The 15,988-nt window shown below is 37.2% G+C and overlaps 1 protein-coding gene across 3 annotated transcripts; it reads right to left on the bottom strand.

Moving 5' to 3' along the window:
- Positions 1-217: 217 nt before the first annotated feature.
- Positions 218-4,628, bottom strand: LOC128252397 (uncharacterized). Of its 3 annotated transcripts, XM_052980075.1 has the most exons (3): positions 4,541-4,628; positions 2,621-2,907; positions 218-882 (listed from the first exon to the last, which is right to left on the bottom strand). In XM_052980075.1, the coding sequence occupies exon 3, from the start codon at positions 855-857 to the stop codon at positions 543-545; it is 315 nt and encodes a 104-aa protein (XP_052836035.1). In that variant the 5' UTR covers positions 858-882; positions 2,621-2,907; positions 4,541-4,628; the 3' UTR covers positions 218-542. The 3 variants fall into 3 exon arrangements, with proteins under 3 accessions (XP_052836035.1, XP_052836036.1, XP_052836034.1); XM_052980076.1 differs by lacking the exon at positions 2,621-2,907 and having other exon boundaries at positions 4,541-4,620; XM_052980074.1 differs by lacking the exons at positions 2,621-2,907; positions 4,541-4,628 and adding an exon at positions 2,299-2,568.
- Positions 4,629-15,988: the final 11,360 nt, after the last annotated feature.

Here is a 15,988-nt window from a genome sequence, read left to right as displayed (position 1 = left end):
TGGGTATTTGGTGAACATCAAAGATGAACAAGCCTGTTCTACAGTTATGACGGCCATTATTTAGCTGGTTAGATTAGTTGATATGTTTATTGTTCAATTGCCGTTAGTTATGACCACACGTGTAGTTATAAGTTCCCAAATAATCTGTTACAGCATTTAATGAAAAAATATTAGAATCTCAGTTGCTCCAAAAGAAATGATTGCATCCATTTCAACCTAAATAAAAAAATATGTCTTTGAAGCGTTGAGAGGGAAATCCAACATTTCAACACGCTTAAGTATCTTATGCAAAATTTTTTAAATTTCAATTACATTCTCGTCATACAAACATTCACCCATAAATTATTCAGCTCAATTCAGGATGTATTTGCTTAACCCAACCGAATTTAAGAACATCATGAAAAATTCAATTCATCAGCTTTGTGTATTCAAATTTCCTCAACATGCTCAAATTGTGTAGGCAGTTCAGTTACCACCCTGCCACATTGATTGTGTTTTGGACCGTTCGTCACATCAGTTTTGTGACGTCTTCTGAATTTTCCCTACAGTCCCCAATTTCGTCCGTATTTCACCTGCAGCTTTCGCAAAAGTCCCTGGAGCTGCTCCCTTCCCTCGTAGAGGCGTCTTTGTCTGTCCAGCTGCTGAGTCACCAAGCGGCGTTGCAGGTGCATAAGTTGCTGCCGGATCCACACATGATCCGCCTGCAGACGTCGCATCCTTGCACGCAAATCCCCACCCTGACACTTTTCCTTGAACGCGTCGCCTTCGGCTCCGAGCTCATCCACACCCCTACTCAAATCCTCGTCAAAATCCAGTTCCATATCTATGATGGCAACGGCTGTTGAATGCGCATCCATTGTGCAACGGCAGCGACCAATGGTCCTACATTAGAAAAAATACATGTAGTATAGTGGGTAATTTTTGGGTAAATGATTTAAAATACACTATCACAAAAAAAGAATTCAATTTCAAGTCACAACAGGCCAAGATAAAACACATTCACGATCATAAACAATTTTTAAAATTGAAAGATAAGAATTTTTTTAATTTTTATAATAACAACCGGAAGTTTTTATGCCCTTGCTGCTTTTTCAAAAATTAATTGTTCTTTAAAACAAGAATATTCCGATTTTTATGCAATAGACAGACAACTTTAGTGAAAGTTTTATGTGAGATTTCGCGATAATTAATTATTGATTGGATTTACAGTGTAGAGGTCTGTCCTGGACAGAATCGAAAACTTGTTATAATTTATGCGTGCCAACTGGGTGGCAAACTACCATCTAGTCGCTTCATTAAGTATAGTAAAAACTTTGGGCACAGTATTCGGCATTTCAACATGGAAACGTATACGCAGACGATTTGCGCAGCAAGTGAGTGCAACTTTTTTCTAGTTGATTGACTAAAAATTGAACATTTTCTCCGTCTTTGGTTAAGACATTTTATATTTTTTTTTCAGCTAATGCCCTCGATTGGTTGTGAGCAATACCCAGTGATGCGTTGGTAAAATTTGCAAATCGTTTGGCCTAGTGGAAATGCGGGTAATGGGGGTGCTATAGCTACTTGAGGTGGCACAGACCGAAATTGCTTTTCCGCTCGCTGGGTCAGCCAAGCAGAAAAATGTCTGCCCTGCTGACGCTGCCAGCGAAGTTCGATTTCGCACTATCGATTGATTTGGTATTCATTGGGTTCCGCTCGCCTGCCACAACTTTAAACGCTACACATCGCCGCAACTTAGTGCCTCTGTTTCCTTTGTTCAAATTGCTCTGTACGCAGTCGACCCAGTTGCATTTTGGGTTCTTTTTCGGAACAAACGCAGCTCTGTCTGTTGCACACAGGGAAAATGTTCGTTTTATTTGTAATCAAGTTTAAGCTGGCTTAAAATAAAATCTTTAAATATAGATGCTAAATTTGCCAAAGAAGACGAAGACTACTGATGGTCTGGAAATTGAGCATTAGGACAATATTGTTTGGTTGTCTTAACAGATATATGCTCTACACAAAATCCAAATGTATGCTATAAAGACAACATTTTGGTCAAATATTTCAATAAATTTAAATATGTTAGTAAATGACAGCCAGGCTAAGGCTTGGGAGGAATTTCGTGACCTATTGAATTAGATAATTTCGCCCAGTGTGTTCTACATGGCAAAGCAATTTGCTACAACTACAACTCCGGCTTGACTGTGATGCTAATGATCGAGCCATCTCAACTAGAGACAAGGCCAGAGGCTTTGTCAAAAGAATGTCATCGGGGCCGGTAGTATTTGCAGCAGTTTTCACTTTTATACGGCTCACCAGGCTGCAAAGCAGGACAGCGGAGGCGACATCTAATGCACATGCGGTATTGTGGCTGCCAGCCGTGCGTATGCGAAATATTCGAGAAATGTCTCGCATTTCCTGCCAACCGAAATGTTCGACAAGCTGTCTATTTGCTGGGGTTTGTGTTTGTTTTCTATTTGTGGTACAGCACTTGGGGCCATTTTTGGATATTACGCAAACGACATGTTGCCAAGACGAGAAATGAAGTCGAATTTTGAAGTCGACCGAGCTTAGCTTGGACTGCCGTGATGATGATGACAGAAAATAAGTGCCGACTGGCATTCCCCGCAGTACTTACCTTTATGCTTTGACTTCTGAGCTGAAAAAATACGGAGTTCCCGTTTAGTAAATACGAAATACAGGGGAATGCTTTAGAGGCAGCGCCTGCTGCGCAAGCTGACAGGATAATTGAAAATCTATGCCACCAAGTGTAAGCCACTATCCCTCTTTATTTCCATTTCCATCTTTATCTATATCGCTGGCTGTCTCTGAACCGCTGTTGATATTCTCTTGCCGGAATTGGCAACTTAATTATTTCAGCGGCACGTCGCCAGCGACTGGCGCTTAAGCCAAGCCTCCCGACAGCTGGAAAAGCGTAAAGCAGAGGAAAACAAAAATAAAAAAAAGAGTAAGAAAAAGCTGCGATATAAACAACGTTGCAGCATGCAACGTCAGTGAAGGAAAAAAAAAACAACAGCTGCTATTGAGAATCTGTGCTGAAAGATAAAGTTGCCTAGCAAAAGGATTTAACTGCACAACTGGCGAAAGAAACAGTTCGAGGAAAAATAAGCGACGACTCAGTATCTGTGTGTGTGACCCCATTAGCACCACCGACTTTTGCCACGCCCACTTGACCTCCACCCCACCCTAACATAGTGTTACACCCCACTGAAAGTCGAAAAAAAACCCACATGCGACTTTATTCATGGACTTGATTCATTAGTAGACATTCACATGCGAGCATTCCCGCAAACGACATTTACTTGCAGTGAAATTTCAAAAAAAGTTTCGGGAAGCACTTCTCGAGTTTTGAATACAAATATTTAGTGAATTATGATTTGGTTAATTTTTTTTGGTTATGCGAAATTGCCTGGTTTAACCTAAAGGAGTTGTAATGCTGCATTTTGATAGATTACGCAATCAAAATTGTACAAGTTCAAACAGCCAGCAAAAGAGATTTGATTTTTTTTAATTTTATGAATGAAACTTTAACTATAAATAAAACAAATTTTTTTATATATTTAAAATCGTACGTGAATGTAAAAGGTTGCTAACCTCATTTTATTTCATACTTTTATCGTTGCTTTAATAGATTTAGGTAGTAGTATTAGAAACGTGTTTGAAATTTATTATTATTTGTTTTGCATGTACTTCCCTCTTCGTTCAGGAAAACGAAAACAAGAACCTGTACAAACGATCGTGAACTAAATTATTTAATTAAGGAAAAAAAGAAACCAAACTAGATTTCCCACAATAAAAATTTAATGAAAGGAAATGTAAATTAATTACCAACTACCTGTTTTCAGAAACTGCGGTAAATGTATTTTTGAGAACACATCTGTTTTTGTTGCTGAGAGTATTTCATTTTCCTGAAGCTGACTCTTTTTCAATGACTTTGGCAACTTTGACAGGGCAAAAGTAATTAATTTTCGGCAGCTAAATCAAAACGGCAAGGGGCGCAATAAAAAAAAAAAACTGCAAAAAAAGGCAACAGAGCCGCCACAATTAACGCCTGAAACTTTAATTGCGTTTTAATGTGCATCAGGCCGCAGAGCGACTGCCTGTTTGGATGGTTACTCGGTGGGTGGTTGGGTGTATGGGCGGCTGGGTGGCTGGGTGGCTGGGTGGCTAAGTGCACGGCTCGAATCCGAATGGGTGGGGTGGTTCAACGTGCTCTGTCAACCGCAGGCGGTGGCTCAAAAGCGTAACAGGCATTTTGCCGCGCCTCAGCAACATGGCAGTCGTCCTGCACTCACTCACACACGCCCAAGCTCACAAAGAAGCGGAGACAAACGCACACGTGAATTCGTCCTGTGACTGTGGACTATGGACCATGGGACTATGGGACTATGGGTCTTTAGACCATGGGATGCTCCTGTGTGTGTGGTCGTGCCTGTGCCTGAGTGCCTACCTCAAAAGCGGCTTAACAAACACAAACGGACCCAGATGTACCTACAACACAAAATGCACTTACAAAAATTAATAACCTATTACTTACTGTTGGGTAATTTGCTCCAAGCTTAATATATACTTAAGATCACTTTGTATATTTTGACATTAAAGCAGTGCTGATTGTCAAATAGCTCGAGAGCCTACTTAGTTGTATGTGCAAACAGAAATTTGGTCAAGTGTCTACACTCCCTATTGAGATATGATAATGCGTAATATTGACTACTCCAACGACTTTTGAAAATCCTTAATGGTTTTTGTTAAATCGCTTAAAAGTCAAAACATATAAAAGATTTCCAAGGATAACTTATATTGTTTCATATTTGCATGTACTGAAACACACTCTACTCTTTACCACCATTACAATTTTCATAACAGGCAATTTTATGAAGGCTAAGATTATAATGTAATCTTATTGATCGACTTAAATGCGGTCTGACTACCAAAAGTTAACAGAAAATTTAGTAATTATTCTTATAGTGTTTTAGAGTGTAAAACATTTTAGTTAGTGACTCAAAAATTGGCAATTGAAGAGGAAGAAAGCCACATATATCAACAATTTAATTGAAAACAAAGAATTGAGAGCGATTCCGTAGCGTTTGTAAGAAAATTCATTTTAGGTATCTTATTTTCGGTAGTTTCCATTAATATTCAGTATACATTTTTTATAGAGCTTGCCAAATTTGGTAATTAAACTCTTTTTCCAAGTGCAGTGGCTGGATTGCGAGTCCGGACATGAAAGCGGTCGCGAACCCAAAAACCGTGCGCCTCCGTCTGGGCCAACTATTTACATGGCACCCATTATGTCCGGACTTGTAGCTGCGTCTTTTGTGTTGTCGCCGGCTTCGTTCCCCGTTTCCCATCGCTCGTCCTAAGTGACGTGATTTAAATTTTTATGCTCTTTGAAATTTTCGTCGTCCGCTTATCACTTCGTGGATGTGGCCATCTGTGTCCCGCCTGGTTCTCAGTTTCCATCTTCATCTCCGCTTTTGCTCCAGCTCTACCTCTACTGATCTGCTTCCGGCGTGCACGGGACAAATCACGTAATCTGGCCTTAGTGGGTCAAGCAGCAGAAGCGGCAGTAAACTGTGAAGCGTAACCGGAACGTAGCAGCCCGTACGGAGAGATACAAAGATACAAAGATACTTGGGAACGGGGGACAAGTACAAGTAAATAGACATAAAGATACACGACATGAAAACCACTGTCAACGTGGAGTCAGAGCCTGGTAATGTCAAGTGTGGTGCGACTTGTGGACTAGCACGATTCCCGAGCACATCAAACAAGTCAAGGGTGTTTTTGCGTCGAGAGCTCCGAACTAAAAATACTCTCTAATATAAATCGGCTTTGAAAAGCGTCAAACTAGTTTTCTCGGTATCAAGCTTTTCTGTGCAGAAATAACAGGGGCATTTGAAGCCATCAAGTAATAGGATACAAATATAATTTGCAATTACAGTTGCAAAGCAACTAAGACATTTGCTGGTGCAAAAACTACAACAGAAAATAAACTTAATCCGTTTTGTTGCAACCTAGGGCCTTTTTACATACTTATTTCCATGGCAATGAATAGTGCAATGCATTACCTTAAAGAGCACATCAAATAACTTACATTATTTCCCATTATACACATTGTGTCATTGGGAACAGGGTTCTTTATGGGTTTAATTTTGTTGAATAGACACTGCTTGTTCAATAGAAATAATTCCCTGTGCTTGTCATTCTTTCACCTTGTTATGTTCCTGCGAAAAACAAGCAGCCAGAACCGGGGAGCTATTTTTCTGTGCGCTTCTGATGTTATTAGTTGTGGCTTTTCGCAGACTTTGAAGTGCAGATATGTGGTTTTCTTGAAATTAGAGAAATGTGTCAATTAACCGCATAAATAACATGTACTATATAGTCAATTAGGATCAAAAATAGTTTGAGGTAAAGAAAAGAAAAATTGTAAGGAAGTTATACTCGCTGGGGGTAAATTCTTTACGGGGTGTCAACCCCAAATTCAACGCAATATCTAATCTCGGTGTCACAGAAATGTTGCTCCAATAAGAAGCAAACTTACTCAGGAACACATCGGACCGAAGACTGTTTCGGGGTAAAATTTAAATAAACCATCCTGAAGCCCGTCGTTTAACAATATTTTAATCGGAGAATTTTATCTTTTTTTATGGCCGTCTAAAATATTTTAATTTTGTAATGAGTTTTCCACTCATGTTTGTTTCTTTAGCCGTCATTATAATAAGAACTTTTTACTACTTGCCATGGTCAAGGCTATGCCTTCGGGGATGGGTTAAATGCATAGTTTTTTAAATCGAGTTCTCGTTTAATGATTAATCCCTTCGGTTTCCGGTAGACAAACATCATTATCGCGCTTAAGTAACGGTTGTCACGTCCGCTCGAGGTACCGAACAAACCAACAAACGAGGTGAGAGCAAACAATGACGAGCCGCATGTCCTCGATTGCCACTGAGTGGGGCAGACAGGTGCAAAGTGCAAAGGACGACTGATTGAACCCCGAGGGGCAACGCCTCTTCACTCGCCAAGGACGCGTCTTTGGCTGCGCATTCAAAGTGAAGTGTTTAAATTTAAAATGGTTCGTCATTATCTGCGGCCGTCAATAAGTGCATTAAAACATTTTTGCAGTTCGCATGCTCGCATGCTCACTGACGGCTGATGGCGATGACACGCGGCTGACAGGCTGCTGTGGAAAGCGGAAAACTGAGAAACTGCAAGCGCAGAGCTGCTGCACTAACGAGTCCCATTGATTTTCCCCGCCGGAAAAGCGGTGGCACGCAAAGGAAAAATAGGAGATGTGCGCACGTTGCGTATGAGTAATGGAAAAATTCTTAATGGGCGAAGAAAATTGGTTGGGCATAAACAATGAGATTACTGCGACCGGAGGGAATGATAATGAGTTCGCTGAGTATGGACTATTGCTGAGTATGCCTTACACACCAAAAATTCCTTTACAAAATTTCACATTTTTATATCCTATCCAATATGCAACGCATACGACAGTATTTCAACATTTTGTTAAGCACCTTAATAAAAGGAAGCGGATATTACGGCACTTAAAAGCAGACGGGACAATTTTATTTAGATATCAAATCTACACAACATTAGTTACTAAGAGTTTTTTGTATTAAGTCCCAGAATATTCATTAAACTTAATTCTATTAGAAAACAAGAAAGGGAGCACACTTCGGCAAGCCAAAGTTCATATGCCCTTGCAGCTATTGCAAAAATTAAATATTCTTGAAAACATTAAAATTATGATTTACTTGCGTACATGTTTAAAAACATTGAAGCTATGACGATTTGCTCCTTAAATAGTTCCTATGGCAGCAAAAAAATTTTTTTATTTAATTTGTTATACTTTTATTGTATTTATGGGAGCTATATGATAAAGTCGTCCAATTTTGATGAAATTTGAACCGTAATTCTGAACCATTTAACTATTACTATATGTCAAAGAACTAAAAAAAATTAAAAAACAGCAAAATTATAATTTTTTTTTTATTAATTTTACCGATTGTTCCTATGGGAGCTATATGATATGATTTTGATGAAATTAAAACCGTTCTGATCTATTTAACCGTCTGTCCGTCCGTTTCTACGCAAACTAGTCTCTCAGTTTTAAAGCTATCTGTATAAAACTTTCCCAAAAATTGTCTTTCTATTCCAGGTAGTGCATAAGTCGGAACGAGCCAGATCGGACGACTATAGCATATAGCTCCCATAGGAACAATCGGAAAAATAAATACAAAATTATTATTACTTTGGTGTTTTCTAATTTTTTGAAAAAGCAATCTTTGAGATAAAGCAATGGTTAAACATTTCAGAATTACGGTTTAAGTTTCATCAAAATCGGACGACTATAACATAAAGCTCCCATAGGAACAATAAAAATATTAAAAAAAAAAAAAAGTTTAAATTTTTTTATTTTGTAATATTTTTTAAAAATTCTAAATGTAAGCATACACGCAAGTCAATAATAATTTTAATGCTTTCAAGAATATTTTATTTTTGCAATAGCTGCAAGGGTATATGAACTTCGGCTTGCCGAAAATTTCTTCCTTTCTTGTTTAATTTTACACTAAGTCTACAAGCTAATTCTAAGCAAATTCAACTTAAAGACATGTCGATTTACCTTCTGTGATTTATATAGTAGTTTAAGACATGTGCTGGAAATGCCAAAGATTAAGTATCTTTCTAACCAACAGAATATTTATAACTTGTTTAAAAAAATTACCCGATGTTTCGAAACCTTGAGGACATTTGTCCAACACAAAGATCAACAACATTCAATACATTGAATGAATATGAATGTGATTTTAATTAACCAACAAGCTTTGGCGAAGATTTTTATATCCTCTTTTGTCAGCTGATTGATGGTGTCTCGCCGGAGTCTCATTAATGCAATACTTTCATTATGCAATCAATAAATTATGATTCATAATAATGCCATTTCGCAGCACTTATTGCAGCTCCTTTCACTCTCTGTGCGGGACACTCGTAGTTTTAATCCTTTTGCATGCATATTTAATCAGTAATTTCCAGCGAACTCAACCACTCGGTTTGCAATTATGATGATTTCTCTGCATTCTTTATTCAATTGTTTAATTTTCTTTTAATTTTCCCCGTTATAATCGTGCCCTCTGTTGACTATGGGGAAAGTGGTACGTTATTCGAAATTGCTTATATTGGGTCGGGCCACGAGCCATTTTCATAAAAAATAAAAGATAATAGGCCGATTCGCTGAAGGACTTATCAGGTAAAGTATACGCCACCATTAACCCAGGGGCATTTTCAGTAATTAAGTGAACTGCTAATTGTACACGAAGTTGAGAGGTTCGACTCTGGGTCGCCATCTCTTTAAATGTTCAGGTCAACTGATTGCCGGCACATTGAAAAATACTTCACGTTTCAAACATTGTATATTACTTAAAAACCTACTTGACGTTTTCTTTTCATTTTTTTTTTGCAAATACATTAAAACTTAATAAAATAAATATTCAAAGTTGTTAGTAAGCTTAATTTTCAAACTTATTTAATTCGAAATAGGAGATGACCGTCACATAATTAAAATAAACAAGAAGGAAAGCAAACTTCGGCAAGCCGAAGTTCATATACCCTTGCAGCTATTGCATTAATTAAATACTTTTGAAAACATTTAAATTATGATTTACTTGAGTATGTGCTAAAAAAAAACATTGAAACTATGATTATTTGCAGCTCAATTATTAGATAGTTATTTTATATATTTTTATTATTTCTATGGGAGCTATATGCTATAGACGTCCGATTTTGATAAAATTTATACCATAATTCTGAAATAATTAAACATTTCTATATGTCGAAGAACTAAACAAAAAATTAAAAAACAGAAAAGTTATAATTTTTTTCATTTATTTTTCCGATTGTTCCTATGGGAGCTATATGCTATAGTCGTCCGATTTTGATGAAATTGAAACCGTAATTCTGAAATATTAAACCATTACTATATCTCGAAGAACTAAACAAAAAATTAAAAAACAGCAAAGTTATAATTTTTTTTCATTTATTTTTCCGATTGTTTCCTATGGGAGCTATATGCTATAGTCGTCCGATTTTGATGAAATTTAAACCGTAAATCGGAAATATTTTACCATTACTATATGTCGAAGAACTAAACAAAAAATTAAAAAACAGCAAAGTTATAATTTTTTTTCATTTATTTTTCCGATTGTTCCTATGGGAGCTATATGCTATAGTCGTCCGATCCGGCTCGTTCCGACTTATATACTACCTGCAATAGAAAGACAACTTTTGGGAAAGTTTCATGCAGATAGCTTTAAAACTGAGAGACTAGTTTGCATATAAACGGACGGACAGACGGACAGACGGACAGACGGACATGGCTAGATCGACTCTCCTAGTGATGCTGATCAAGAATATATATACTTTATAGGGTCGGAAACGTCTCCTTCACTGCGTTGCAAACTTCTGACTGAAATTATAATACCCTCTGCAAGGGTATAAAAACAGAATTAGAATCAAGCATTTGCATAAATAAATTTAAGATAGCAATTTAAAATTTATTGAAAATGATATTCGTTTTTTGCGACAAATTTAAATTTTCCTGCCAAAATGTTCGGATTCCACAACATGCAGCAGGTAAAAGCTTTAAAAAACCAAACACACCAACACATGGAAACAAGGTTTAGAGAAAGAAAACCGATTTACATTCAAATGAGCTTGAAACTCTTTGGCAACTTTAGTACGCCTCGCGAATAAATATTTCAAATAGAGAGAGCTGATTAGAACCTGTATACTTCCATTTAAATTTAAATATTTCATTTCACTGATGCGACTATAAAGTCGCCGCCAAGTTACCATTGAAACACAAGAACTTCCTTTTAATAGTTTTATTTCCCCACATTAAAAGTGTGTCAGCTACTACCGCCCAGCATTTATGCTGAACAGTGTAATATTTTATTTAAAATGCGCTTCTGCTGTTTGTGCTGCCTATTTGTCCTCCTGGCCAATATATCACTTGGGGAGCTGCCGAAAAAAGACACTGACATAACGACAAATTTGCCTGCTATTTATGCGGCGGGCAAATAGCAGAGACCATCGGACATCGGTTGCCACGACCCATTGGATCCAAAGTAGGTAAACATATTTAACATACACATGTAGCCCGTGTGTTTATAAAAACATATATGCAAATTGTCATGGCTCGCCTTTGGCCCTGTGCGCACTGGCTTGGACAATTCGCGTTATTTATAATAGACAATTCTCATGTTGTTGTTTATAATTTATTTATGCAAATTTTCAGCTGGACAAGCCACCGCAGTGCAGCTGAAAAACTAGCGGACTAGTGGAGAGGTGACTGGTGTTGGCGCTGTGTAAATAGTTATTGCCAGCAAAATCAAAACTAAAGCAATTTTCAAATATAATTAATTGCAATTGACCCGATTTGTAATTTATTTGTTTAATCCACGCATATTCAAGGGGGTAAGCAAAAAATGTATTAATATTAATTTACACGTGTGCAAACTCCGGCATTTAAATGCCATTTTCGGGCTTCACTCGGTCTCTAATTGCAGCACTGAGCACCCAAGCTTGGCCAACTAAACAATTTGCTTTGACAAAGGAGGGATTCCCACACAGCCCCCCCAATGGCCTGGATATAATTAGTATGAACCATTCGAAAGGCATATGCAAACAGGGGCACTGAAAGCTCTTTGAAGGCCCAATTCCCTGTGGAGTCTTCGAAGAGATTCCCATGATTTCGAGGATGGGTATGAACCCATACCATGACGGAGTTTGCTACCATCGGGGCATTCAAGGGGGTTGCCATAGATATCCAGCTCATTAGAATTAGGGCCCCTGTAAACTTAGGGTAAGCCAGTGCTTTAAACGTTACCCCAACCGAAAACAACACAACTTAATGCATATAATATATGCTATGGTTTCACCTTCTTACTCACTACACATGTTAAATGTAACTGACTGTTCGTTCATCTGCGGTATGTATGATTTAGCAGCTCGCCACTTGGCCACAACTCACTTAGTGCCTGGCCCTGCCACAAATGGCCATAATATTCAAGCCTCACCAGGCCAGAGCAGATGGGAACGGGCTGCCAGAGGTGGTTCTGGCGAATTTATTGCAGCCCCATTCCCATCCCCATCCAAAGCTGACCTGGGACTGCTACAGAGGGGCTTTTGTGTTGAAACAAACCTGACACAGACCAACCCAATCAGCAGACTTTAAGAGTCGGCCACAATTTCCGCAACATTTGATTGGCAAGTGCACTACAAGAAAATTAGGCAAAATCCATATAAAAATGATATCAAAAATGAGCCAAGGTTAAACATGACCTACAAATTGGAGGCATAATTTTCTTTTATTTCAACTTTTTAGGTCTTTTCGTTTATTTTAGTGCTCAAAACTTGTTATATCACAAAAATATTTTATATAGATTGGTACACTTAAAAAATATGTGAATTTTGGTTTTCAGTTAAATTTTTCCTACAATTATAAACATTTTTTTGTTAAGTGAATAGGGTAGGCTATTTTAAATTCACCATCAAACATTCGCACCTTTAATCAATTTTCGGGGCCCATTCTGAGAGGCTGCTCAAAGCGGAGCACACTCGAAATCAGATACAGTCGGCAGCAGAAACAGGAAACCGGCCAATAGGGGAAAGGCAACGGGTGCGGGTGTGAAAATCTGGCCACCCCCAACACTCTGGAGTGTGTCATAAAATGCCAAAACAAATATAAATTTTCACACAATTCAATTTATATGCCCGCAGCACAAGCTCGAGCACCAGGAAAGGATGCTGGATTCGGGATACAGTTTCAATAGCGACTGTATCGACAGCTCCAAAGTAGTCCCGAGTCGTTTGGCTGCATCCGCCCCCACCCGTGCTCCTGCCAGCTCCATTTGCCATCTTCAGCCACCCGTTGTCTACTCATTTTACCACTTGATTGTGTTTGCACAACATTTCAGCAAGCGTCGCGGCATTGGCATCGTCAGCGGCATTGGCATTGGCATTTCGCGCTGCAGCCAGCCAACAAACCTAAATAAAACAAAATGTCAAGCCGTGAAAATTTTAAATGCAAAGGCGCTGCGTGGAGAAAACATTTAATGGCGTCTGCTTGACATAAGGAGCGTTACAAAAATGGGTTTAAGATAATGTATAATATATAGTAACTGCAGACTGCAGTGTACACGTAGTTTCTAAAGATATTCGTTTAAGACCTACCATTTTGTTTTTTCAAGGCTTCGATTTCCACATTATTTTTATACCCTTGCAGAGGGTATTATAATTTCAGTCAGAAGTTTGCAACGCAGTGAAGGAGACATCTCCGACCCTATAAAGTATATATATTCTTGATCAGCATCACTAGGCGAGTCGATCCGTCCGTTTCTACGCAAACTAGTCTCTCAGTTTTAAAGCTATCTGCATGAAACTTTCCCAAAAGTTGTCTTTCTATTGCAGGTAGTATATAAGTCGGAACGAGCCGGATCGGATGACTATAGCATATAGCTCCCATAGAAACAATCGGAAAAATAAATAAAAAAAATTATAACTTTGCTGTTTTTAACTTTTTCTTTTAGTTCTTCGACATATAGTAATCGTTAAATATTTCAGATTTACGGTTTAAATTTTATCAAAATCGGACGACTATAGCATATAGCTCCCATAGGAACAATCATAATAATAAATAAAAAAAAATTATAACTTTGGTGTTTATAAATTTTTCTATAAGTTCTTCGACATATAGTAATGGTTAAATATTTCAGAATTACGGTTTAAATTTCATCAAAATCGGACGACTATATCATATAGCTCCCATAGAAATAATAAAGTTATATAAAATAACTATCTAATAATAGAGCTTCAAATCATCATTGCTTCAATGTTTTTAGACATATACGCAAGTAAATCATAATTTTAATGTTTTGAAAAATATTTAATTCTTGCAATAGCTGCAAGGGTATATAAACTTCGGCTTGCCGAAGTTTGCTTCCTTTCTTGTTAGCTTTATGTTAAAAAGAAAAACTAAACTAAACTAAAACTAAAACGTTTTTGTAATTAAAATGGTAGGTTGTTTTGTTGGTTTGGATTCTTTTGAACGAACTTAAAATATAGTTAAATGAAATACTGTTTCAATATTGTCATTTGTTAATTAACAATTTATTATTATTAATATTTTTAGCTCTTATTTCTATAAACATTTATTAACCTTGATCTATATTAAAACATTTTTTAAATAAATGCGAAGTACTCATTCAATTACCTTTATACAGTGATTAAATGCGCTTAACCACTAACCGTGTTAATATTAAAGTTTACAGTTTATTGAACAATAAAAACTTAATTTATAACTCAATAGAATATAATTTTTTTGGTTTGTCTTTAAATAATATTTTGACACGTACTGTCACAATCATCCACACATGTTCATATACAAAATAGAAGCATGTGGTGTCTGGCGTATAATAATAACAAAGTTCAATCAGAGCTCGTGCTTTGTCAGTTAATCAAATAAAGCAAAGTGCACATGAAAACAAAGTCAGCTGAACAACAATAAACCGTAGACCAATAACTCTTTATCAACTGCTCGGCCTTTAGCCGATTCAAAATAGAACCAAAAGAAATACTGTCCTACACCCAAGTAAAAACAACAATAGAATATTCCTTATTTTAAATTCACATTGATCAAAGAATAAGAAAGTCTGAGTAAAACCGAATCGCAGGCTTGCTCTAAGTGCTGACTTTATTAAAGGGGTATATTTGGGCCTTTTCCCAGAAATGTAGAAATGAATTTCATATTTTTGTTTGGCCAACAATCCTTTGGGGTCAAGAACAGCAATTGGAATCCTCGTCCTTTGTTGTATCAAGTAATCATTGATACGCATTTTCAAGTAAATATAAAATATACGAAATTTCTGTGCGCTTTGGCCTTGCTGCTGATGATAAACTACGAGCAAAGTCAGGAGTTTAAATTAAATTTGCATGCAAAATTTCTGCAGCAGTCTTATCAAAAGTTATGGCAATTGCACGGCTCCAATTGTTTAAATTAAATCGGAATGCACTGCCATTTGGTCAGCTTAACTGTTCAGGTGCGACAGACGTGCGGAAGGATCGCTCATATGACGGTCATAAAAGGCAACGGCTCAGAACATTGCGTATACGCAGCGTGCAACGCGTCCTATTTAAACTGTTTTTAATGACGGCGCAAGTCGTTGAGAAGTGAGTCACTGACTGAGTAAATAAGCAGCCGACAATCAAACAGAACATGATCCAGACATATAGTGCATATATCTACCGCGGGTGGTTCGAACTGGTGTTGCAGCAGCAGCAGAACTTGCCCCTTTCAATTTGCTGCCACTGAAGGAGCATTATTTTTTAATGGCTTCTGCCAGTGCCTTGGTTAAGCAGCCATTGAGTCATTGTATCTACCTTGTAATATGAAAATCGCTTTGGCAAAATTTCTTGATTGTTGCATGCATTTGATGCCCTTTCAGTTTTCAAGGATTTGTTCTTGTTTTATGCGCTTGGCGAATTACTTTAAAATATTTAATTAAAATGTATTTAGTATCCATGAGCGGATCAACGGGGATGTTGAGGGTTACAAGAAAAAGGAAGAAGAAATGATTTTATCATCTAGAAAATACAAAAGTTCTATAACGATGATGATTTTTTTGGTAGAAATTTTAGTTGTTTTTTTAAATCAAGGTAATGGTTCTTGTTGTGGATGCCGAAATGTAAGTTTTGGGAATTGTTTCTATAAAATTAAAAATTTTTGTTATCATAAAAAAACTAACGCCTGAAATTAAAAAAACACAAGTATTTTCAAAATTGAAATGTTTATCTTGCCTCCTCCCTGGAAAGGTACAAGATATACAATGTATATTACAAACAAAGAAATATATAAACATGAGGTAACTGGCTTATACAAATAAACCCTTTATCTTGATTCTTTGGAGATTGATTATTTGGC

Source organism: Drosophila gunungcola, chromosome 3R (assembly GCF_025200985.1).
Source record: "Drosophila gunungcola strain Sukarami chromosome 3R, Dgunungcola_SK_2, whole genome shotgun sequence".
Taxonomy (NCBI): Eukaryota; Metazoa; Arthropoda; class Insecta; order Diptera; family Drosophilidae; genus Drosophila; species Drosophila gunungcola.
Note: the sequence above shows the minus strand (reverse complement) of the source record. Positions and strands in the feature narration are given on the sequence as shown.

Excerpts from the sequence above, each read along its gene's own strand:
- LOC128252397 (XM_052980074.1), bottom strand. The coding sequence starts at position 2,330 with ATGTCGCCTCCGCTGTCCTGCTTTGCAGCCTG. Across the intron at positions 883-2,298 it reads CTGTCCTGCTTTGCAGCCTG|GACCATTGGTCGCTGCCGTT; the intron begins GTGAGCCGTATA and ends TTTCTAATGTAG.